The 25,598-nt window shown below is 46.9% G+C and overlaps 1 protein-coding gene across 4 annotated transcripts in view; it reads left to right on the top strand.

Moving 5' to 3' along the window:
• Positions 1–25,598, top strand: part of CENPP (centromere protein P) — a 748,246-nt gene that overhangs the window by 95,506 nt on the left and 627,142 nt on the right. For all 4 annotated transcript variants that reach the window (XM_063940717.1, XM_063940719.1, XM_063940716.1 and 1 more), the window contains exons 4-5: positions 295–383; positions 13,364–13,452. In XM_063940717.1, coding sequence (XP_063796787.1) covers positions 295–383; positions 13,364–13,452 — 178 coding nt within the window. The remainder of the gene's footprint in view (positions 1–294; positions 384–13,363; positions 13,453–25,598) is intronic.

Raw genomic sequence — 25,598 nt, 5'->3', positions numbered from 1 at the left:
TAAATAAAAGGGCTGCTGTGACTTCTGTAAATTGGGCGCAGTAGAATTGACCCTAATGTTAGTAAATGGTAAGTAAAGCATTTCTAGTTTATAATGGCCGTACTGTCATTTCACAATGTTGCAATTATACAAACATTAATTATCGAAATGACAATGGTTCATTTTTTTTAAACTACTGTTAATTCCAGCTCTTTTGTTTTACAAGACTTATTAGTTAACCAAAATACTAATTAACATAACTGTATATGCAGGACAAACGGTGTGCTTTGTAATGATTCCTGTGTTGTCCTACAGCTGACACAGAGGTCCTTTATAACCATAAGCTGGCAGGTCTGTGCCGATCCTTTTCATATGAGATGGAGTTTAAGACATTGGAATCAGAGGTATTTTACACCATTTTAATCTTTTCAAATTCTTTTATTCCTGATGTCTGTAAATTATGCTTTACTGAGCTGTACAATGGGGAGGTAAAGCAAACAGTCATGAGTTATGCTACGGGAAATAACATAGGACAAATGTATTGAGGGCCCTGCTCACATGCTACACTCATGTGGATGAACAAGTAGTAGATATGGTGAAACCACGGCTGGCCTTGTTCCTGGAGCTGTAATCAGCTTGATAGCTAGGTTTATGTTTGCCATCAGTCAGTTGGACATCCCTTTACCATAACCCGTCACCAGTATACACCCACATATACAACAGATAGCTTTTCTCATGCTAGCACTATAGGCCTGTTTCAGATGTGGTTGTAGGTGCACCCTGAGGCACAAAGTACCGATGTACTGTGCATGCGCGAATAGGTCCTGTGATACATGACGCAGGGATGTTCTCAAACTGTCAGTGATTGACAGTCTGATGCTGTTGCATGGGCGGGGCATTGGGGGGGAAGGGAAGAGGCCAGAATCTCTGTCGGAAGACGGAACTTTTCTGGCCTCTGTGTAACATTTGCACCAGGAGTCACGCAGCCAGCCAATAGTGCAGGGGAAGATCCGAAACTGCATCCCTGAACACAGTTAGGATCAGACATGAAGCAGGAAGCACGACGCCTGCTGCTGCATTACCATATTAGTGCTATTGCTGCTACTTCTATGTAAGCAGCAAAGATACAGTAGTAACTTCAACAACATCTGAAACAGGCCCTGTATTCTAGTGGGGAAAAAACCAGAATGTGCCATAACATTGAAGATGCAGCACAAATGCAGTGTTTTCCTTTTTTGTGGCATAATGTGATTACTGTTTTTATATAAATGTTCTAATTAATCAAGGCCATAGTCCAAAGATAAGAGGCAGTACTTTTATGTGACATTGTTGCTAGCATGAACTTTCCCAGGACAGGTGTCCCTCAGTATGGGAAATTGTACCTATATATGTGTAGAGCAGACATTTATGTAACAGCTAATAAACCACATCTTTTGCATTTTTCGTATTTGTAAATGATGTCCATTGAACGTATGTGCTAGGAGTCTATGCTAGGATGTTGAGTAAATTAATATTGCACGTAACTTGTTTAAAAATGTGTAAATAAAGTGTCTCATAGGTGTATAATAAGGACCTATAAATACATTAATTGTCGATTTGTATATATCTGTTTAAAAGATTTGTAATATATTTTGGTTAGTAGAAATAGTGGGGTATGCAATTAGGTTTGTTTTTTTTCTTTCGCCTAGGCGAAAAAACAGGACTTTTCACTATTTTTAAGGTGGATGGGGGCTTGCCCTGTTCAGTAGCAGGGCCGCTATTTCGCTTACGCGAAATTCAGCAGGAGCGAAAAACCTGAAGATTGCCAATTCAACATGTTTTCTCTCCTGTGCTGGTGAAAACACAGGGTGTTTTCGCCGATGCCTTTTCACACAAAAAAATAGGTGAAAAGTTATTGGTGAAAATTTACCAAGAAAACAGCCTTAATTGAATATGCATTGGGGCGAATTCAACAGCTCCGAGTTTACCGGAGCAAATTGCATACCCCCCATAATGTGCTTGTAAATGTATTTGTTCTGTGTTTTATACCTGTAGGTTGCCCTTTCTGTAGGTGCACACTTCTACACTTGTCTTTTGTACATATCTATTTTTTTTATACATACACAAAACTATTTTAATACAGGAAGAAATTTATCAAAGCTTAGAGAGAGATAAAGTGGAGTTGGCTAAAGTACCATTTTTGTGTCATTTTTCTAGCACAGGCCATGATTTGCTGCTCTTCTAGAAGTTGTGGGAGACCCCTGATTTTTCGGGTAGTCCCCCGCACCCGTAGGAAACTAGGTGGATTTCCTGCATCCTGTTTGCTTCCTAGTGAAGTGGGCAGGATGGGAAGATAATACCAGGAATGCCTGCATCATATGAATGGGGCAGATTGTAAAAAGCATCATTTGAGCCCCATCACTCCTTGCGGACCCATTTTTGCTGTGGTGAAGTGGGCCTAGTGACATGAGAGCCCGGTTCCATACTCCCAAAGTGTCCAGCAATATCTCCTCTCCATGTTTCTCCCAGAGGGGAGACACAAAAATGTGGTTAATGTATAGCCTGACAGTTAGGAGTGGATTGGTTAGTACTTTACCTCTCTCCCCACTTTTTCGCAGTCTAATATTTACTAAATCTTCCCCGTAGTGTTTAATGGTAACCTTCATCAATGCCATCCAGCTCTCATCCTAACCCACTGTTCCTTGCTCCTACCTCACTCTCTACATCATCTGTGTCACCCGTCTGTCTGCCCCTCCCCTGCAGGACGTAAACTCTTACAAGCAGAGCCTACTTTCCTAATGTGCTTCTCCTTCTCTTACTTTTACTATCATCTACTCCAGAGGTTCTCAAACTCGGTTATCGTGGGCTCACACAGTGCATGTTTTGCAGGTAACCCAGCAGGTGCACAGGTGTATTAATTACTCACTGACACATTTTAAAAGGTCCACAGGTGGAGCTAATTATTTCACTTGCGATTCTGTGAGGAGACCTGCAAAACATGCACTGTGTGGGCCCACGAGGACCAAGTTTGAGAACCTCTGATCTACTCCATACAGTGGCAAGAATTCCTTGGTTGCCACCCTGCTGCTTATTTGAGTGCTGTGATTGCTGATGCAGAAATGTTTATACCCCGTGTCCTTGTCCTGCATTGTTTTGTACTGTAAGTCATTATGTTTTCTTGTTTTGCTCATTGGTTTATGTATTTTGTTAGGTGTTGCTGAACCCTGTGGCACCATATAAATAAAGGATAATAATAATACAGATGTTTTGAGTAAAGTTGCTGTAAAATTCAGCATCACCACCAGATGGCAGCGGTATATTATGTGTTAGCCTTTATAGTAAAATCCGTTCTGCCTTTTCTTATACAGTAGCAGATTTTTTATTACATCCCTTACTGTACTCTTATTATGATATTAACATACAGCCCTGCAACTATCCCCACACTAAAATCTGGTTTCACAAATAGCTGTTATACAAAATGACCTTTGTTAAAAAGTGTGCAATATATTTTTTCTTTACGCACGTATTTATATGATACTTATTCGGGGGAATTTAAGTAGAGGCAATAAAGTGTTGAGTTTTTTGAGTGTTAACTTGACGGACCCATCGCCCGCTAATTTCACTTATCTCCTGTATGTGTGCTCCCTTTTAATGTGCAATTCAATTAGAAAATTAGAATTTTGGCATTTGCCTGTTAATTCTTGCTTTTTCACCTGTGTTAAGTATAAATGGGGAAATCAGCCGTTATGCCCAATAAATGCTATCTAAAGTTGAATAACAGTGTTGAACTGTGTTGAGGGGGGTACTCACGGAGCGATATTCTAAGCAATCTGACTAGATTGCTTAGAATTTCAGCATTATCGCTCCGTGTGTACCCCCTACAGCGATAGCGATGCGCAGCCCCGCGAATCGCTATCGCTGCTGCTAGATTGGCCTGCATGCAGGCCAATCAAGCGGGTCGCTCACTTCACCCGCTGGGTGAAGTGAGCTGCCCTCCCGTCTCCCCCCGCATGCTCAGCACACATCGCGCTGTGCTGAGCAGCGGGAGAGATGTGTGCTGAGCGGTTCGCTCAGCACACCTCTCCTGCATCGGGGGCCTTTAGTGTTTGGGGTTCATAAATTGGTGGCAATTCAGTTGTTTCTCCCCATGACTGCTGCTAGGTGGCGCTCAACGGAGCTGTTCAATTGTTGCTCTGTTAGGGTGCACTGAGCCGCGGGGAGACCTATTTCAGCTTGCAGCCCCCTGACCTGGCAAGCTGAAATGTGCGAAAAGTGACCATTTTTTCACGTCACGCCCAGCATTTTGGGGTGAGTTTAACGGTTTTATCTGGCTAAACCCAGCCTGTCTGGTGCGATCAGCATGAAAAAAACAAACATTTGAATATCTCGTCAAGTCACTGTAGATGAAAGATCCGGCGCGAATAACAGTTGAATCGCCCCCATTGTGTCAAATGGCTGTTATTAATATTTTTCTATAACAGTGAAAAAATGATAGAAATCAATTGTTTTTATGCATATTAAATACTCTAATGACGTTAGGGATGCATAAAAATGACTGTAAGTATGTATTTGTGCCATTTTAAGCTATCCTACCATCTTTATATTAAAATAAGGATTTTTCAAACTTTGCACCTGCTCAGTGGTACTTGAAAAATTATTTTCATTAAGTCCTATGGAGAATTAACGCATGGTAACTGCTGCTGCTAACTGAATAACCCAAATTCTCCTATCGCGAAAAAAATCACTTATACAGGTTTAGTATCCCATATCCAAAATGCTTGGGACCAGAAGTACTTTGGATATGGGATTTTTCTGTATTTTGGAATAATTGCATACCATAATGAGATATCATGGCGATGAGACCTAAATCTAAGTGCAGAATGCATTTATGTTACATATACACCTTATACACACAGCCTGAAGGTCAATTTAGCCAATATTTTTAACAACTTTGTGCATTAAACAAAGTGTGTGTACATTCACACAATTCATTTATGTTTCATATACACCTTATACACACAGCCTGAAGGTCATTTAATACAATATTTTTAATTCTTTTGTGTATTAAAGTTTGAGTACATTGAGCCACAGAAAACAAAGGTTTCACTATCTCAGTCTCACTCAAAAAATTCCGTATTTCAGAATATTCCGTATTTCGGATTATTTGGATATGGGATACTCAACCTGTACTGTACACACAAAAACGGGTTACGCGGTAAATTGAATCCCCTCTAATTATATAAACTGTGTTATGAAATCACAGACTCCTAATTTAGCATTGAACATGATGTGACACACAATCATTTAAAGCGGTCAATATATTTAATGGATCCTGATTACAAATGGAAATGGTGTTTAATAATGTGCAACTATTATATGAATAAATTAATGCCCATTTCAAAGTTGTACTGTGTTATAACTATTGAGCCAGCACACAGTATCCATAAATAAAAATTGCAATCCACACTTATTGTTACACTCCTCTGAGCCCAAACCTTTTCTCCACATGTTTTCACTATAGAAGTGTCAAGTTTGTCACATTAAATTCATGGCATATTATTGCAGCACACTTGCCACAAATGCATAGTGTTACTTGAGTGAGTCACATAAAACAGGAGCCAGCTGTAAAATATGAGCATTTGATATGCTGACGAAACCTGTAGGAAAAAAAGATACGTTTAGCAGAGCTCATTCTGGGTCTAATATAAAATAAAATCCCACTTACTCTCTGTGGCTACTATAGAAAACTACTGTATGTCCAGTCTGGTGACTGGTAGATGATGCAGAGCCTTAGGGGGAATTCAATTGACGGTGAAGTGTGCAAATTGCCGTTGCTGTGGCATTTAAATTCCGGCAACGACACCCCCTCTCGCACCTTTCTCCTGGCCGCTACATGCCCATTCCTGAAAAAAGTGCTTGCTATCCTATGGGGTAGGGAACACTTTTGTGTAAGATCCCGCTGCTTTAAAGTGCGGTGTGTGCAACACAGATTCAGACGGGTAAAGTATTCGCCAGCAATTGAATTCCCTAATACTCAGAGTAGATTCCACTCTGATTTCCACCATTCTGTTAGAGTATAATGTGCTTATGTAGCAGCAGAGCTGTCAATGGCAAACCATCACTGTATATTTATCGAACAGGATAGCGATGATCTTTAATGTCATAGTTTGACAATCCCATGGTTAAAAATCCCTTGAATATATTTATATTTTTAACTTTTCTTAAGGTCTTGGTTTTATTTTCTCCAGCAGTTCTATACTATTCAGGATCTAGCACGTATCAGAAATAGTGTATATCCAATGTACCAATTTGCATCTATCCATATAGTTAGTTAGCGAAGCGGTTAAAATACCGCTAGTCAGGATCCTGGAGGTCACAATGCCGACGCCGGGATCCCGACTAGCGGTGAAATGACGCCACCGGAATACCAGTGCCACAGTCTATTCTCCCTCTGTGGGTGTCCATGACACACATAGAGGAAGAATAGAACCTCTGGCAAGCGATTCGAGCCAACGCGCCCACAGCGTGGCGAGCGCTGTGAACCCACAAGGGGCTTTGTAGCATTCGCTGCGCTGACCACAATACGGCGGACAGGATCCAGCTGGTGGGATCATGACAGTCGGTATCCTGTTCGCCAGCATTTCATACTGATCCCGTTAGTTAGCAAAACAGCAAAATGACACTATGGGGGATATTCAATCGCCCTGATAATTTTTCGGGAGAAAGATTGAATATTTATGATTTTTGGCCAGAATTTTCAAGTTTTCAGTTCCCGGACCTATGTGTTTTCACGAATAAACGGGGCCGATGAGGCTGGTTATCGAGGATTTTTTTTTTTTAAATTACCCTGGGAGTAGTTATTTAACCGCTTTTATATTACTGAGGATAATTGAATATCCCCCTATCCCTGTTACAGTGCATACACACTGAGCGATTTCCCTCCTGCCCAGCGATGTCAGCGGAGGGGTGAACGGCTTTTCATAGCAGGACACTATGGAAAGCCATTCACCCCGCCGTTCATCTGCTGGTAATACCAGCAGATGAACGGCGGCCACCGGCGATGAAGCGGGAGCGCGCATACACACTGCTCAGAACACCAAAAGTGAGCTGCTTTCAGCTCAAAATCGGCCAGTGTGTATGGGCCTTTACTGAAACACAATGGACAGAGATTCTTCATGTTGCTAAACAGGTCTCTCTCAAAACTGAACTTGGGTTGACTAAAATATACATATTTTCTGTAGTCTTGTTACGTTGCATATACGGTACTACAACCTTCCATTTAAGAATTGTCACTTAATACATTTGCTGGACACATGCTTTAGGTGCTGTCTTAAGATAAGTCTATACTGTAGGTATGTTATGTGTGAGTGCTTACTGTAGTTTGCATGTCTGGGGCATAGTGAATGTGTACAGCAAAATATTTGTTAAAGAAGATTTTTTTATTTTTTTTTACCATACTATATTTATGTACTTCTCTCCCCGCCCCAATAATGCTCTCTTCTTCTGAAGACACAATGGTGTTTTATATTTGTTCTTTGCCATATACAAAGTCAGTGATATAGTACAAATACATATTCTGAAAATAATCTTCACACATTTGATATTATTTATACACATACAGTTTCTAAATTTCTCTGACGTCCTAGTGGATGCTGGGAACTCCGTAAGGACCATGGGGAATAGACGGGCTCCGCAGGAGACTGGGCACTCTAAAAGAAAGATTAGGTACTATCTGGTGTGCACTGGCTCCTCCCTCTATGCCCCTCCTTCAGACCTCAGTTAGAATCTGTGCCCGGCCAGAGCTGGGTGCTCCTAGTGGGCTCTCCTGAGCTTGCTAGAAAGAAAGTATTTGTTAGGTTTTTTATTTTCAGTGAGATCTGCTGGCAACAGACTCACTGCTACGTGGGACTGAGGGGAGAGAAGCAAACCTACCTGCTTGCAGCTAGCTTGTGCTTCTTAGGCTACTGGACAGCATTAGCTCCAGAGGGTTCGAACACAGGGCCTGACCTCGATCGTCCGTTCCCGGAGCCGTGCCGCCGTCCCCCTTGCAGAGCCAGAAGACAGAAGAACGGTGAAATCGGCGGCTGAAGACTCCTGTCTTCATTAAGGTAGCGCACAGCACTGCAGCTGTGCGCCATTGCTCCCACAGCACACCACAGACTCCGGTCACTGTAGGGTGCAGGGCGCTGGGGGGGGGGTGCGCCCTGGGCAGCAATTATATTACCTTTTGGCAAAGAAATACACATAATACAGTCAGTTAACTGTATATGTGTAAAAACCCCCGCCATTAAGTTACAAAAAACGCGGGACAGAAGCCCGCCGCTGAGGGGGCGGGGCCTTCTTCCTCAGCACACCAGCGCCATTTTCCCTTCACAGCTCCGCTGGAAGCACGCTCCCCAGGCTCTCCCCTGCAGTATCCAGGTACAAGACGGGTTAAAAAGAGAGGGGGGGCACATAAATTTAGGCGCAAATCGATACAAACAAGCAGCTATTGGGAAAATCACTTATTAGCAGTGTAAATCCCTGTGTTATATAGCGCTGTGGTGTGTGCTGGCATACTCTCTCTCTGTCTCCCCAAAGGACTTTGTGGGGTCCTGTCCTCAGTCTGAGCATTCCCTGTGTGTGTGCGGTGTGTCGGTACGGCTGTGTCGACATGTTTGATGAGGAGGGTTACGTGGAGGCGGAGCAGGGGCAGATACATGTGGTGTCGCCCCCGGCGGGGCCGACACCTGATTGAATGGATATGTGGAAAGTCTTAACCGACAGTGTCAACTCCTTACATAAAAGGTTCGATGAAGCAGCAGCCTTGGGACAGCCGGGGTCTCAGCCCGCGCCTGCCCAGGCGACTCAGAAGCCGTCAGGGGCTCATAAACGCCCGCTAGCTCTGATGGTAGACACAGATGTCGACACGGAGTCTGACTCCAGTGTAGATGAGGATGAGACAAATGTACAGTCTACAAAAGCCATCCGATGCATGATTACTGCAATGAAAGATGTATTACACATTTCTGATATTAACCCGGTTACCACCAAAAGGGGTTTTATGTTTGGGGAGAAAAAGCAGCCAGTGACTTTTCTCCCATCTGATGAATTAAATGATTTGTATGAAGAAGCGTGGAGTTCCCCTGATAAGAAACTAGTGATTTCTAAGAGGTTACTGATGGCGTACCCTTTCCCGCCAACGGATAGGTTACGTTGGGAAACATCCCCTAGGGTGGACAAGGCGCTAACAGGCTTATCTAAACGGGTGGCACTGCCGTCTCAGCATACGGCCGCCCTAAAGGATCCTGCGGATAGAAAGCAGGAAGCTATCCTGAAGTCTGTGTATACACACTCTGGTACTCTACTGAGACCTGCTATTGCTTCAGCCTGGATGTGTAGTGCTGCAGCAGCATGGATTGATACCCTGTCAGACAACATTGATTCCCTCGACAGGGATACTATTTTGCTAACCATCGAACATATAAAAGACGTCGTCTTATATATGCGGGATGCACAGAGGGACATTTGCCTGCTGGCATCTAGAATTAATGCAATGTCCATTTCTGCCAGGAGAGTATTATGGACTCGGCAGTGGACAGGTGATGCTGATTCTAAAAAACACATGGAGGTTTTGCCTTATAAGGGTGAGGAATTATTTGGGGACGGTCTCTCGGACCTCGTATCCACAGCAACTGCTGGGAAGTCGACTTTTTTACCTCAGGTTTCCTCACAGCCTAAGAAAGCACCGTATTATCAAATGCAGTCTTTTCGGCCTCAGAAAGGCAAGCGGGTTAGAGGAGGATCCTTTCTGGCCAGAGGCAAGGGTAGAGGAAAGAAGCTGCACCAGGCAGCCAGTTCCCAGGAACCAAAATCCTCCCCTGCTTCCACTAAGTCCACCGCATGACGTTGGGGCTCCACAGGCGGAGCCAGGTGCGGCGGGGGCGCGTCTCCGAAACTTCAGCAACCAGTGGGTTCGCTCACAAGTGGATCTCTGGGCTGTACAAATTGTATCTCCGGGATACAAGCTGGAGTTCGAGGCGACTCCCCCTCGCCGTTACCTCAAATCAGCCTTGCCAGCTGCTCCCAGGGAAAGGGAGGTAGTACTGGCGGCAATTCACAAGCTGTACCTCCAGCAGGTGATAATCAAGGTCCCCCTCCTTCAACAGGGCAGGGGTTACTATTCCACAATGTTTGTGGTACTGAAACCGGACGGTTCGGTGAGACCCATCCTGAATTTAAAATCCTTGAACACTTATATAAAGAAGTTCAAGTTCAAAATGGTATCGCTCAGGGCGGTTATTGCAAGCCTGGAAGAGGGGGATTTTATGGTGTTGCTGGACATCAGGGATGCTTACTTGCATGTCCCCATTTTCCCACCTCACCAGGAGTACCTCAGGTTTGTGGTACAGAACTGTCATTACCAATTCCAGACGTTGCCGTTTGGTCTCTCCACGGCTCCGAGAATATTTACCAAGGTAATGGCCGAAATTATGATACTCCTTCGAAGAAAGGGAGTTATAATTATCCCGTACTTGGACGATCTCCTCATAAAGGCGAGGTCCAAAGAGCAGTTGTTGGTCAGCGTAGCACTCTCTCAGGAAGTGTTGCAACAGCACGGCTGGATTCTGAATATCCCAAAGTCGCAGCTGATTCCTACGACGCGTCTGCTTTTCCTGGGAATGATTCTGGACACAGAACAGAAGAAGGTGTTTCTCCCGGAGGAGAAGGCCCAGGAATTGTCATCTCTGGTCAGGGACCTCCTGAAACCAAAACAGGTGTCGGTGCATCACTGCACGCGAGTCCTGGGAAAGATGGTGGCTTCTTACGAAGCAATTCCCTTCGGCAGGTTCCATGCAAGGATCTTTCAGTGGGATCTATTGGACAAATTGTCCGGATCGCATCTTCAGATGCATCGGTTGATCACCCTGTCCCCAAGGGCCAGGGTGTCTCTGCTGTGGTGGTGAGTGCTCATCTTCTCGAGGGACGCAGGTTCGGCATACAGGACTGGATCCTGGTGACCATGGATGCAAGCCTCCGAGGATGGGGGGCAGTCACTCAGGGAAGAAACTTCCAAGGACAGTGGTCAAGTCTGGAGACTTCTCTACACATAAATATATTGGAACTAAGGGCCATCTACAACGCCCTGAGTCGAGCAGAGCCCCTGCTTCAAAACCAATCTGTACTGATTCAGTCAGACAACATCACAGGGGTCGCCCATGTAAACCGCCAGGGCGGCACAAGAAACAGGATAGCAATGGCAGAAGCCACAAGGATTCTTCGATGGGCAGAGAATCACGTGATAGCACTGTCAGCAGTGTTCATTCCGGGAGTGGACAACTGGGAAGCAGACTTCCTCAGCAGGCACGACCTCCACCCGGGAGAGTGGGGACTTCATCAAGAAGTCTTCACACAGATTGTAAATCGTTGGGAACTGCCACAGGTGGACATGATGGTGTCCCGCCTCAACAAAAAGCTAAAAAAATATTGCGCCAGGTCACGGGACCCTCAGGCGATAGCTGTGGACGCACTAGTGACACCGTGGGTGTACCAGTCGGTTTATGTGTTCCCTCCTCTTCCTCTCATACCCAAGGTACTGAGGATAGTAAGAAAGAGAGGAGTAAGAACTATATTCATCGTTCCGGATTGGCCAAGAAGAACTTAGTACCCAGAACTACAAGAAATGATCTCAGAGGACCCATGGCCTCTGCCTCTCAGACAGGACCTGTTGCAGCAGGGGCCCTGTCTGTTCCAAGACTTACCGCGGCTGCGTTTGACGGCATGGCGGTTGAACGCCAGATCCTAGCGGAAAACGGCATTCCGGATGAAGTTATTCCTACGCTGATAAAGGCTAGGAAAGACGTGAGAGCAAAACATTATCACCGCATATGGCGAAAATATGTTGCTTGGTGTGAGGCCAGGAAGGCCCCTACAGAGGAATTCCAGCTGGGTCGATTCCTGCACTTCCTACAGTCAGGAGTGACTATGGGCCTAAAATTAGGATCCATAAAGGTCCAGATTTCGTCCCTATCTATTTTCTTTCAAAAAGAACTGGCTTCACTGCCTGAAGTTCAGACGTTTGTTAAGGGAGTGCTGCATATTCAGCCCCCTTTTGTGCCTCCAGTGGCACCTTGGGATCTTAACGTTGTGTTGGATTTCCTGAAATCACACTGGTTTGAGCCACTTAAGACCGTGGAGCTAAAGTATCTCACGTGGAAGGTGGTCATGCTGTTGGCCTTGGCTTCAGCTAGGCGTGTGTCAGAATTGGCGGCTTTGTCATGTAAAAGCCCGTATCTGATCTTCCATATGGACAGGGCAGAATTGAGGACTCGTCCCCAATTTCTCCCAAAGGTGGTATCAGCGTTTCATGTGAACCAACCTATTGTGGTGCCTGCGGCTACTCGGGACTTGGAGGCTTCCAAGTTGCTGGACGTAGTCAGGGCTTTGAAAATCTATGTAGCCAGGACGGCTGGAGTCAGGAAAACTGACTCGCTGTTTATCCTGCATGCACCCAACAAACTGGGTGCTCCGGCTTCAAAGCAGACTATTGCGCGCTGGATCTGTAACACGATTCAGCAAGCTCATTCTGCGGCAGGGTTACCGCATCCTAAATCAGTAAAAGCCCATTCCACAAGGAAGGTGGGCTCTTCTTGGGCGGCTGCCCGAGGGGTCCCGGCTTTACAGCTTTGCCGAGCTGCTGCTTGGTCGGGTTCAAACACATTTGCTAAGTTCTACAAGTTTGATACCCTGGCTGAGGAGGACCTTGCCTTTGCTCATTCGGTGCTGCAGAGTCATCCGCACTCTCCCGCCCGTTTGGGAGCTTTGGTATAATCCCCATGGTCCTTACGGAGTTCCCAGCATCCACTAGGACGTCAGAGAAAATAAGAATTTACTCACCGGTAATTCTATTTCTCGTAGTCCGTAGTGGATGCTGGGCGCCCGTCCCAAGTGCGGACTCTCTGCAATACATGTACATAGTTATTGCTTAACTTAAGGGTTATTGTTATGAGCCATCTGTTACTGAGGCTCAGTTGTTGTTCATACTGTTAACTGGGTATGGTTATCACAAGTTGTACAGTGTGCTTGGTGTGGCTGGTATGAGTCTTACCCTGGATTCCAAATCCTTTCCTTGTTGTGTCAGCTCTTCCGGGCACAGTTTCCTTAACTGAGGTCTGGAGGAGGGGCATAGAGGGAGGAGCCAGTGCACACCAGATAGTACCTAATCTTTCTTTTAGAGTGCCCAGTCTCCTGCGGAGCCCGTCTATTCCCCATGGTCCTTACGGAGTTCCCAGCATCCACTACGGACTACGAGAAATAGAATTACCGATGAGTAAATTCTTATTTAAACATTTATGTATTTATGAGTCTCAATATATGTAATTGTTAAACTGATAATACAAATTGTCACAATTTATTATTTTTACAGAGTGAAGGACGTCATTGCTGTAACGTCACTTACGTCAGTATTCACATGGACTGCAAAAAGCATTCAGATTTACTGAAGCTGGTATCCTCGTAAGTTTCAGTCCTATAAACGTCCACATCCATTGTTAAGTGTCTGATGTTCTTTCTATTATAAATTTACTGTAAAATGACTAGGATATATTCTGATAGAGTTGGCTGCAAAAGCAGTAAATAGGTGACATGCTATGGGGACAATAACTGCAGGAAAGGCCTTGGAAATAAGCATACCCAGCAAAGGCTAAAAAGTAAAGTGGTAGCTGACTGTATGACTTCACTTCCGGCACGGTCCTCGCTTCTGTAATGCGCATGTGCTGCCTTCGTGCAAGCGGTAGTCACCAGTGAGAGATGTACAGTAGAACAATTGCTTAATGTAGCCTATAGGCTATATTGGTTAAAGGGTCATTCCATGTCAGTTCACCCAGGCATGGCACCCACCGACTTGACACTTGATACTACCACAGAACTACTAACCCATACCAAACTTTTCTTTTCTAGGCCTCACTGTTTTTGAGATATAGGGAGTCAAAGTTTTGAAAAATTGCTGGGAAATACCACCCCTGGTGCTCCATTTTTTCTGAGGTGTATCAGGAAATAAATTCACATCTCAGTGCCTACTCCATTGACCCTTTGCCAATCAAAATATGGAGATTCCAGTAAAAAATGTTTTCTCAATCTTGCCTGACTCTGAGATTTCATTATACAGAGGGGGATATTCAGTTGTTTGAAAAGTCAATTGGGAGTCTGTTTTTTCCTATCTAACAGACAGGGGGAAAAAGACACCCAACCGACTTTTCAAACATTTGAATTCGCCCCAGAGAGTTCATTATACACAGGGGTTAAAGTGGGCCGGAGCGGGGCGGAACTGCGTTTCGCCAGTTGTATTTGGAGGCGGAGCGCGTTCCACCTCTGCCGGCCCACCTTCTACCACCTTCCAAGCTGCCTGATTGAAATAAGACAGCGAGTCACTTAGTCTGACTACGTGCTGAGATGGCCGCCGCCATGGCCGTAACTAGATGTGTGCCGATGGTGCCTTGCCCACAGCGCACTTGCACTGATGGCGCACCATCGGCAGCACCCCCCCCGCCCCCCCACCCCCCCCATACCCACTGTCACTACTCACTACAGCGCTGCCGCCTGTCATCTGCCGCCCGCCGGAGCCGCCGCCGCTAAAGTCCTGTGAGCTCCGCATTCTGCATTCCCCACAGCATAACCACAGTGCGGCCTGTCTGCCGCCCGCCGGAGCCGCCGCCGCTGCTGAAGTCCTGTGAGCTCCGCATTCCCCCCAGCATAACCACAGTGCCGCTGTCTCTCGTCATCTGCCGCCCGCCGGAGCCGCCACATCTGAAGGGACTCTGAGCGCCGTGCTCTGAGTCCTGCCAGCGCTTGTCTCCTCCCGCCGCCTTTGCAGGGGACACGGGAGCGCTGCAATCAGCTCCCGGGTCTCTGCCTCTCTCAGCAGCCAGCCTGCCGAATTAACACAGCAGATGGATGCCAGGTCACAGGTGAGTCTCTCTCGCTATCTCTCTCTCTCCCCCCCCCCCCCTCTTCCCTCATAAAAAGGGGACTGCTGTCATAATGTGTAAAATAAAAAAATAAAAAAACGGGACTGCCTGCCATAATGTGTGTAGGGGGACTGCCTGCCATAATGGGGGTTTTTTAAATGGGGACTGCCTGCCATAATGTTAAAAATAAAAATGGGGACTGCCTGCCATAATGTGTAAATAGGCGGACTGCCTACCATAATGTTTAAAAAAAAAAAAAAAAAAGGGGACTGCCTGCCATAATGTGCAAATAGGGGGATTGCCTGCCATAATTTTTTTTAAAATAGGGAACTCTGCCTGCCTAATGTGTAAAAAAAGGAGACTCTGTCTGCTTAATGTGTAAAAAAAAAAAACCCTTCCCCATGAAGCCACGCCCCTGTATTTTTTGCACGCGCCTCCGGCGCGCACTGGCCCTTGTTTATGTGTGTGTGTGTGTGTGGGGGGGGGGGGGCGATGCTGTTTCTTGCACACAGCGCTAAAATGTCTAGTTACGGCACTGCCCGCCGCCACTCCTCCACTATCAATTAACGTGGTGAGCGGGCAGTGCACAGTAAGTGCCTCCCACAGGCAACTAGATTACCTTTCCCTCTCGGAAGACCTAGTCGACGTCAGACACTGGGCAGAGTTGGGAGCGGAGCAAAATAAATTGTCCCGGTGCGCGAAGCATGACACTGGTGATGGTGACTGAAATGGTTCCATCGGTACAACGTCCATGCTGTACAGCTGGCAGGTGACAGTGGGACCTGTCTGGCAAGGATTGCAAGTGTATTAAATGTGCATAGGAAGAGGGGTGGGGCTGCTTAGTATACCCAGGGAGGGGTAGGGGGAAGCTGTTAATTTTGCCTGGGAATGGGGGGGCTGGGGTGGGGGGGTGGGGTGGAGGGTATGCTGCTAATCGTACCCAGGGTGTGGAGGATGCTGCTAATTGTGTTACACATAATGCTCCCTGTAGTAGTGTCGCTTACACAATGCCCCCTGTGGTAGTGCCGCTTAAACACAACGCCCCCCTGTAGTAGTGGTGTTTACACACGTAATGCCCCTTGTAGCAGTGATGCTTATACAAGACGCCGCCCCTTGCGGCAGTGATGCTTACACACGTAAAGCCCCCTGTTCCAGTGATGCTTACAGAGATAATGTCCCCTGTACCAGTGACACTTATACACATAATGCTCCCTGTAGCAGTGCCGCTTATACACACAATAAACCCTGTAGTAGTGACGCAACACATGTAACGCCCCCTGTACCAGTAACTCTTACACACGTAACGTCCCCTGTACCAGTGATGCTTACAAACGTAACGTCCTCTGTACCAGTGACGCTTACACACGTAACGTCCCCTGTACCAGTGACTCTTACACACGTAACGTCTCCTGTACCAGTGACGCTTACACACGTAACGCCTCCTGTACAACTGACACTTACACATGTAACGCCTCCTGTACCAGTGACACTCTCACACGTAATGCCTCCTGTACCTCTGACCGTTACTCACGTAACGTGTCCTGTACCAGTGACTATTAAACACGTAACGCCCCCTGTACCAGAGACGCTTACACACGTAACGCCTCCTGTACCAATTACTCTTACACGCGTAACGCCTCCTGTACCAGTGACGCTTACACACGTATCGCCTCCTGTACCAGTGACGCTTACACACGTAACGCCTCCTGTACAACTGACACTTAAACATGTAACGCCTCCTGTACCAGTGACACTCTCACACGTAATGCCTCCTGTACCACTGACGCTTACTCACGCAACGTCTCCTGTACCAGTGACTATTAAACACGTAACGCCCCCTGTACCAGAGACGCTTACACACGTAACGCTTCCTGTACCAATTACTCTTACACACGTAATGCCCCCTGTACCAGTGACGCTTACACACGTAACGCCTCCTGTACCAGTGACGCTTACACATGTAACGCCTCCTGTTCCAGTGACGCTTACACGTAATGCCTCCTGTACCAGTGATGCTTACACACGTAACGCCCCCTGTACCAGTGACGCTCTCACACGTAACACCTCCTGTACCAGTGATACTTACACACGTAACTCCTCCTGTGCCACTGACGCTTACACACATAACACCTCCTGTACCACTGACGCAAACACACGTAACACCCCCTGTATCACTGATGCTTACACTCGGAACGCCTCCTGTACCACTGACGCTTACATATGTAACGCCTCCTGTACCAGTGATGCTTACACACGTAACGTCCCTGTACCAGTGACGCTTACACACGTAACGCCTCCTGTACCAGTGACGCTTACACACGTAACGCCTCCTGTACAATTGAGACTTACACATGTAACGCCTCCTGTACCAGTGACACTCTCACACGTAATGCCTCCTGTACCACTGACGCTTACTCACGTAACGTCTTCTGTACCAGTGACTATTAAACACGTAACGCCCCCTGTACCAGGGACGCTTACACACGTAACGCCCCATGTACCAGTGACGCTTACACACGTAACGCCTCCTGTACCAGTGACGCTTACACGCGTAACGCCTCTAGTACCAGTGACGCTCTCACACGTAACACATCTTGTACCACTGACGCTTACACACGTAATGCCTCCTGTACCAGTAACGCTTACACACATAATGCCTCCTGTACCAGTGACGCTTACACACATAATGCCTCCTGTACCAGTGACGCTTACACACGTAATGCCTCCTGTACCAGTGACGCTTACACACATAACGCCTCCTGTACCAGTGACGCTTTGACACGTAACGCCTCCTGTACCAGTGACGCTTAGACACGTAACGCCTCCTGTACCAGTGATGCTTAGACACGTAATGCCTCCTGTTCCAGTGACGCGTACACACATTATGCCACACAGTCACACACACACACACTGTACATACATCATACACACACATACATACTGTATGTACAGATACTGTACACACACACTCACTCACTTGTTTCCCAGCCACTTACATAAGGAAGTCTCTGGCAGCTTATTCCCTGTGTTGCATCTGCTGGTCCCGTGTAGCTTGTAGCTGCTGGGGCCGCTGCCTGTCATGGAGTGTGACAGGCGTAGCAGCCGGCAGCAGCAGGGGGGACAGGGCTGCGCAGCAGGGACATCAGCTCAGCACTAGGATACAGAGCAGGGAGAGCGCTTCTCCTTCCTGGTTCCTCCCTGCACTGCATCCCTTTGCTGATCGGTTAGTGCCGGGCCTGGGTGAGAGCTGCTAATTTTGGCCAGGAAGAGGGATGGGGGGTGCTAAGTGTGCCCAGGGCGGGGGTGGGAGCTGCTATTTGTCCCCAGGTAAGATGAGGGTAATATTTGTGTTTCTGCAACGGGGTACACTGGTATACTACAGGAAATAACATAGGGGTGAAGAGTTGGATCTTGATCCGAGGCACCAACAGGATAAAGCTTTGACTGTTCCCAGGATGCACTGCACCACTTCCTCTATATCCCCGCCTCCAGACACTGGAGCTCAATTTGTAAGTTGGTGCCTGCAGTGCATGTAGCTAACAGGGAGGGCTGTGTTAGGCAGCCCTGGAAAGAGCTTTTCTAAGAAGAAAGAAGACTTCAAGGGCCACAGCATAGGCACCTGATGCTATATGTCATACTGACATATCGTGCTGCGGCACCCCACCCAGCGGCGCTGTATACTCCAGCGCCCTGGTTGGAACCTCTTCCTTCTTGTACAGAAAGGTGTGCATGTGTGTTATTCTCGCCTGATTAGGGCTCTATATGATGCTCCTGCCTTGAGCTTTCAAAATCAACTGATTTGCCTGAGCCAGGAGGCGGGGATATATGGACGGGCCCATTGCATGCTGGGTGGCCTAAAAGCTTTGACCGTTGGTGCAAATCCGCTGTCACTCCATCATATCCCAATGTATCCTGTGGAACCTGTGTACTTAGGAGAAATACCATTATCAACGGTAAGTTCTTATTATAACGTATTATTTGTTGCATCAAAAAAATGATTAAGTATGAAGTAAAGGAATGTATAATGAAATCTCAGAGTCAGGCAAGATTGATAAAACATTTTTTACTGTAATCTCCATATTTTGATTGACAAAGGGTCAACATTTCAAAGTGATACGTGGATTAGGCACTGAGATGTGAATTTTTTTTCTGATACACCTCAGAAAAAATGGAGCATCAGGAGTGGCATTTCTCAGCAATTTTTAAAAAATTTGACCCCCTATATCTCAAAAACTGTGAGGCCTAGAGAATAAAAATTTGTCATGGGTTAGTAGTTCTGTGGTAGTTTCAAGTGTACAAAGTATCATGAACATCTGAGTCGGTGGGTGTCATGCCTGGGTGGACTGACATGGAATATGACCCTAAAGTATTGTGTTGGTTAACAGGGCCCAAGCTTGGTAAATGGGACATTATCGCGGGGGGACTGCATATGCAATTTTAAGAAGTGGACTACAGCAAATATGTCCAATATCCGCTGTGGTACCATCTTTTTAAATAGCCACAATATTCTAAATTGTGGCATTCCTCTACAAATATGCAGAATTGACTGCAATTTGTAGTTTAATAAAAATAACCCTGAGTGTTTCTTAGTTAAGTGAAATAAACCACCACCAGTATTCATGACAGTAGTTAACTAATATTCTGCATCCTCATGAATATTGATTCAGATCATAAAATGGCCGCATTACTGCTTTGGTGATGTCACTGGATCTCAGTGGATTGATAGGTTACAGTCTCACGAATGGTGCTTCAGCCCACAAAATGGCTGCCTTGACTGTGTATACATGTTGTTTGTACTTGCAGCGATACAGTAAGTTCTGTGTTTTTTTTGTGGGGTTTTTTTTTTCATTTCTTAACTTTTGAAATATAATCATGATCTTAAGTAACTTTTATTTTTTTTATTTTTTTGTGCCGTAACAACATTTTTTGTAAAGGCAAATTCGACTTTTCAAATGTAGAATAGAAAAGCCTATAACATCCTTCTTTTTTTTCCATATTCTGTATTACTAATCAGATAATTATACATTTTTATTCCTCTTAACACAGCAAATATAAAATGTGAAATAAGTAATGTGCTGCTCCAGTTGTAACTTTGCTATTGAGACAAATATGATTAAAGGTGTTGCCCTCATGTGAAAACACTCTTAATATTTCTTCAGCCTCACCTTCGGGGTCCTCACTGTTACTTGCACTTTCTGTGGATGAGTCGCACTAACAGTGTGCCAGGGCAGAGATTCAAATACCAGGACTGTAGCATAGTTCTGTCTTGATCAATAGGACAGGCTCAGCTTGCTGCATCTTACAGCACTGTTGTGTACCTGCTGGCATACGCTGTGGACAGCAATTAAAGGACAGGGGTAACTGACTAATTAACACAGGCATTCAATATTGAATGTAAGCCTTGCCTTTTCTCATACAGCTAAAGTAGTGTTTTTAAAAGTATTAGTATTTGAATTCTATATATATATATATATATATATATATATTTCTGACGTCCTAGTGGATGCTGGGAACTCCGAAAGGACCATGGGGAATAGCGGCTCCGCAGGAGACTGGGCACAACTAAAGAAAGCTTTTAGGTCACCTGGTGTGCACTGGCTCCTCCCACTATGACCCTCCTCCAAGCCTCAGTTAGATTTTGTGCCCGGCCGAGGTTGGATGCACACTAGGGGCTCTCCTGAGCTTCTAAAAAGAAAGTATATAATTAGGTTTTTTATTTTACAGTGAGACCTGCTGGCAACAGGCTCACTGCAGCGAGGGACTAAGGGGAGAAGAAGCGAACCTACCTGCTTGCAGCTAGCTTGGGCTTCTTAGGCTACTGGACACCATTAGCTCCAGAGGGATCGACTGCATGGAACTGGCCTTGGTGTTCGGTCCCGGAGCCGCGCCGCCGTCCCCCTTACAGAGCCAGAAGCAAGAAGAGGTCCGGAAAATCGGCGGCAGAAGACATCAGTCTTCACCAAGGTAGCGCACAGCACTGCAGCTGTGCGCCATTGCTCCTCATACACACTTCACACTCCGGTCACTGAGGGTGCAGGGCGCTAGGGGGGGGCGCCCTGAGCAGCAATAAAAACACCTTGGCTGGCAAAAATACCACAATATATAGCCCCAGAGGCTATATATGTGATAATTACCCCTGCCAGAATCCATAAAAAAGCGGGAGAATAGTCCACGAAAAAGGGGCGGAGCTATCTCCTTCAGCACACTGGCGCCATTTCTCCCTCACAGCTCCGCTGGAAGGAAGCTCCCTGGCTCTCCTCTGCAGTCTACACTACAGAAAAGGGTAAAAAAGAGAGGGGGGGCACTAAATTTAGGCGCAGTATATATAATAGCAGCTATAGGGGACATAATTCAGTTAGTCCCTGCATTATATAGCGCTCTGGTGTGTGCTGGCATTCTCTCACTCTGTCTCCCCAAAGGGCTTTTGTGGGTCCTGTCCTCTGTTAGAGCATTCCCTGTGTGTGTGCGGTGTGTCGGTACGGCTGTGTCGACATGTTTGATGAGGATAATGATGTGGAGGCGGAGCAGATGCCTATAGAAGGGATGTCACCCCCTGCGGGGCAGACACCTGAGTGGATGGACTTATGGAAGGAATTGCGTGCACGTGTCGACTCCTTACACAAAAAATTTGACGACATGCCAAATGCGGGACAGCCGGCTTCTCAGCTCGTGCCTGTCCAGGCATCTCAAAGGCCATCGGGGGCTCTAAAACGCCCGCTACCTCAGATGGCAGACGCGGATGTCGACACGGATACTGACACCAGTGTCGACGACGATGAGTCTAGTCTAATGTCCACTAAGGCCATTCGTTGCATGATTGAAGCAATGAAAGAGGTGTTACAAATTTCTGATATAAACCCAGGTACCACTAAAAAGGGTATTATGTTTGGGGAGAAAAAACTACCCGTAGTTTTTCCCCCATCAGAAGAATTAAATGAAGTGTGTGAAGAAGCGTGGGCTTTCCCTGATAAAAGATTGGTAATCTCTAAGAAGTTACTAATGGCGTTCCCTTTCCCGCCAGAGGATAGGTCACGTTGGGAGACACCCCCTAGGGTGGATAAAGCGCTCACACGTTTGTCTAAAAAGGTGGCACTACCGTCTCCGGATACGGCCGCCCTCAAGGAACCTGCTGATAGAAAGCAGGAGGCGATCCTGAAGTCTGTATATACACACTCAGGCATTATACTTAGACCAGCTATTGCGTCAGCTTGGATGTGCAGTGCTGCCGCTGCGTGGTCAGATTCCCTGTCAGAAAATATTGACACCCTAGACAGGGACACTATTCTGCTAACCATAGAGCATATAAAAGACTCAGTCTTATACATGAGAGATGCACAGAGGGAGATCTGCCGGCTGGCATCTAAAATAAGTGCATTGTCCATTTCTGCTAGGAGAGGCTTATGGACTCGCCAGTGGACAGGGGATGCAGATTCAAAAAGGCACATGGAAGTTTTGCCTTATAAGGGTGAGGAGTTATTTGGGGATGGTCTCTCGGACCTAGTTTCCACAGCAACTGCTGGGAAGTCAGCATTTTTACCCCATGTTCCCTCACAGCCTAAAAAGGCGCCGTTTTATCAGGTACAGTCCTTTCGGACTCAGAAAAACAGGCGTGGAAAAGGCGGGTCCTTTCTGTCCAGAGGCAGAGGTAGGGGAAAAAGGCTGCAACAAACAGCAGGTTCCCAGGAGCAAAAGTCCTCCCCCGCTTCTTCCAAGTCCGCCGCATGACGGTGGGGCTCCACAGGCGGAGCCAGGTACGGTGGGGGGCCGCCTCAAACATTTCAGCGATCAGTGGGCTCGCTCACAGGTGGATCCCTGGATCCTGCAAATAGTATCTCAAGGGTACAAACTGGAATTCGAGGCGTCTCCACCCCACCGGTTCCTAAAATCTGCCTTGCCGATTACTCCTTCAGACAGGGAGGCTGTGCTAGCGGCAATTCACAAGCTGTATTCACAGCAGGTGATAATCAAGGTGCCCCTACTTCAACAAGGACGGGGTTACTATTCCACACTGTTTGTGGTACCGAAACCGGACGGTTCGGTGAGACCCATTTTAAATTTGAAATCCTTGAACACATACATAAAAAAATTCAAGTTCAAGATGGAATCGCTCAGGGCGGTTATTGCAAGCCTGGACGAGGGGGATTACATGGTATCCCTGGACATCAAGGATGCTTACCTGCATGTCCCCATTTACTATCCTCACCAGGAGTACCTCAGATTTGTGGTACAGGATTGCCATTACCAATTCCAGACGCTGCCGTTTGGACTCTCCACGGCACCGAGGGTGTTTACCAAGGTAATGGCGGAAATGATGATACTCCTTCGAAGAAAGGGAGTTTTAATTATCCCGTACTTGGACGATCTCCTAATAAAGGCGAGGTCCAAGGAGCAGTTGTTGGTGGGAGTAGCACTATCTCAGGAGGTGCTACACCAGCACGGTTGGATTCTGAATATTCCAAAATCACAGCTGGTTCCGACGACACGTCTACTGTTCCTGGGTATGATTCTGGATACAGTCCATAAAAAAGTGTTTCTCCCGGAGGAGAAAGCCAAGGAGCTGTCATCTCTAGTCAGAGACCTCCTGAAACCAAAACAGGTATCGGTGCATCACTGCACGCGGGTCCTGGGAAAGATGGTGGCTTCTTACGAAGCAATTCCTTTCGGCAGGTTCCATGCCAGAATCTTTCCGTGGGACCTGTTGGACCAATGGTCCGGATCGCATCTTCAGATGCATCGCCTAATAACCCTGTCTCCAAGAACCCAGGGTGTCTCTGCTGTGGTGGCTGCAGAGTGCTCATCTTCTAGAGGGCCGCAGATTCGGCATACAGGACTGGGTCCTGGTGACCACGGATGCCAGCCTTCGAGGCTGGGGGGCAGTCACACAGGGAAGAAACTTCCAAGGACTATGGTCGAGTCAGGAGACTTCCCTACACATAAATATTCTGGAACTAAGGGCCATTTACAATGCCCTAAGTCAGGCAAAATCCCTGCTTCTACACCAGCCGGTACTGATCCAGTCAGACAACATCACGGCAGTCGCCCATGTAAATCGACAGGGGGGCACAAGAAGCAGGATGGCAATGGCAGAAGCCACAAGGATTCTCCGATGGGCGGAAAATCACGTACTAGCACTGTCAGCAGTGTTCATTCCGGGAGTGGACAACTGGGAAGCAGACTTTCTCAGCAGGCACGACCTCCACCCGGGAGAGTGGGGACTTCATCCAGAAGTCTTCACGCTGATTGTAAATCGATGGGAACGGCCACAGGTGGACATGATGGCGTCCCACCTAAACAAAAAACTAGAGAGATATTGCGCCAGGTCAAGGGACCCTCAGGCGATAGCTGTGGACGCTCTAGTGACACCGTGGGTGTACCAGTCAGTTTATGTGTTCCCTCCTCTGCCTCTCATACCAAGGGTACTGAGAATAATAAGAAAACGAGGAGTAAGAACAATACTCGTGGTTCCGGTTTGGCCAAGACCAGCGTGGTACCCGGAACTTCAAGAGATGATCTCAGAGGACCCATGGCCTCTGCCGCTCAGACAGGACCTGCTGCAGCAGGGGCCCTGTCTGTTCCAAGACTTACCGCGGCTGCGTTTGACGGCATGGCGGTTGAACGCCGGATCCTGAAGGAAAAGGGCATTCCGGAGGAAGTCATTCCTACGCTGATTAAAGCCAGGAAAAATGTAACTGCAAAGCATTATCACCGCATATGGCGGAAATATGTTGCTTGGTGTGAGGCCAAAAAGGCCCCAACAGAGGAATTTCAACTAGGTCGATTTCTGCATTTCCTACAAGCAGGAGTGACTATGGGCCTGAAATTAGGCTCCATTAAGGTACAGATCTCAGCTCTGTCGATTTTCTTCCAGAAAGAACTAGCTTCACTACCTGAAGTTCAGACGTTTGTGAAAGGAGTGCTGCATATTCAGCCCCCGTTTGTGCCTCCAGTGGCACCTTGGGATCTCAACGTGGTGTTGAGTTTCTTAAAATCACATTGGTTTGAGCCACTTGAAACCGTGGATCTAAAATATCTCACGTGGAAAGTGGTCATGTTATTGGCCTTGGCTTCAGCCAGGCGTGTGTCAGAATTGGCAGCTTTGTCATGTAAAAGCCCTTATCTGATTTTCCATATGGATAGGGCGGAATTGAGGACTCGTCCCCAGTTTCTCCCTAAGGTGGTATCAGCTTTTCACTTGAACCAACCTATTGTGGTGCCTGCGGCTACTAGGGACTTGGAGGATTCCAAGTTACTGGACGTAGTCAGGGCCTTGAAAATTTATGTTTCCAGGACGGCTAGAGTCAGGAAAATTGACTCGCTATTTATCCTGTATGCACCCAACAAACTGGGTGCTCCTGCTTCTAAGCAGACTATTGCTCGCTGGATTTGTAGCACAATTCAGCTGGCGCATTCTGCGGCTGGACTGCCGCATCCTAAATCAGTAAAAGCCCATTCCACAAGGAAGGTGGGCTCATCTTGGGCGGCTGCCCGAGGGGTCTCGGCTTTACAACTTTGCCGAGCTGCTACTTGGTCAGGGGCAAACACGTTTGCAAAATTCTACAAATTTGATACCCTGGCTGAGGAGGACCTTGAGTTCTCTCATTCGGTGCTGCAGAGTCATCCGCACTCTCCCGCCCGTTTGGGAGCTTTGGTATAATCCCCATGGTCCTTTCGGAGTTCCCAGCATCCACTAGGACG

This window comes from Pseudophryne corroboree, chromosome 9 (assembly GCF_028390025.1).
Source record: "Pseudophryne corroboree isolate aPseCor3 chromosome 9, aPseCor3.hap2, whole genome shotgun sequence".
In the NCBI taxonomy this organism is placed as follows: Eukaryota; Metazoa; Chordata; class Amphibia; order Anura; family Myobatrachidae; genus Pseudophryne; species Pseudophryne corroboree.
This window is presented reverse-complemented; position numbering and strand designations above follow the sequence as displayed.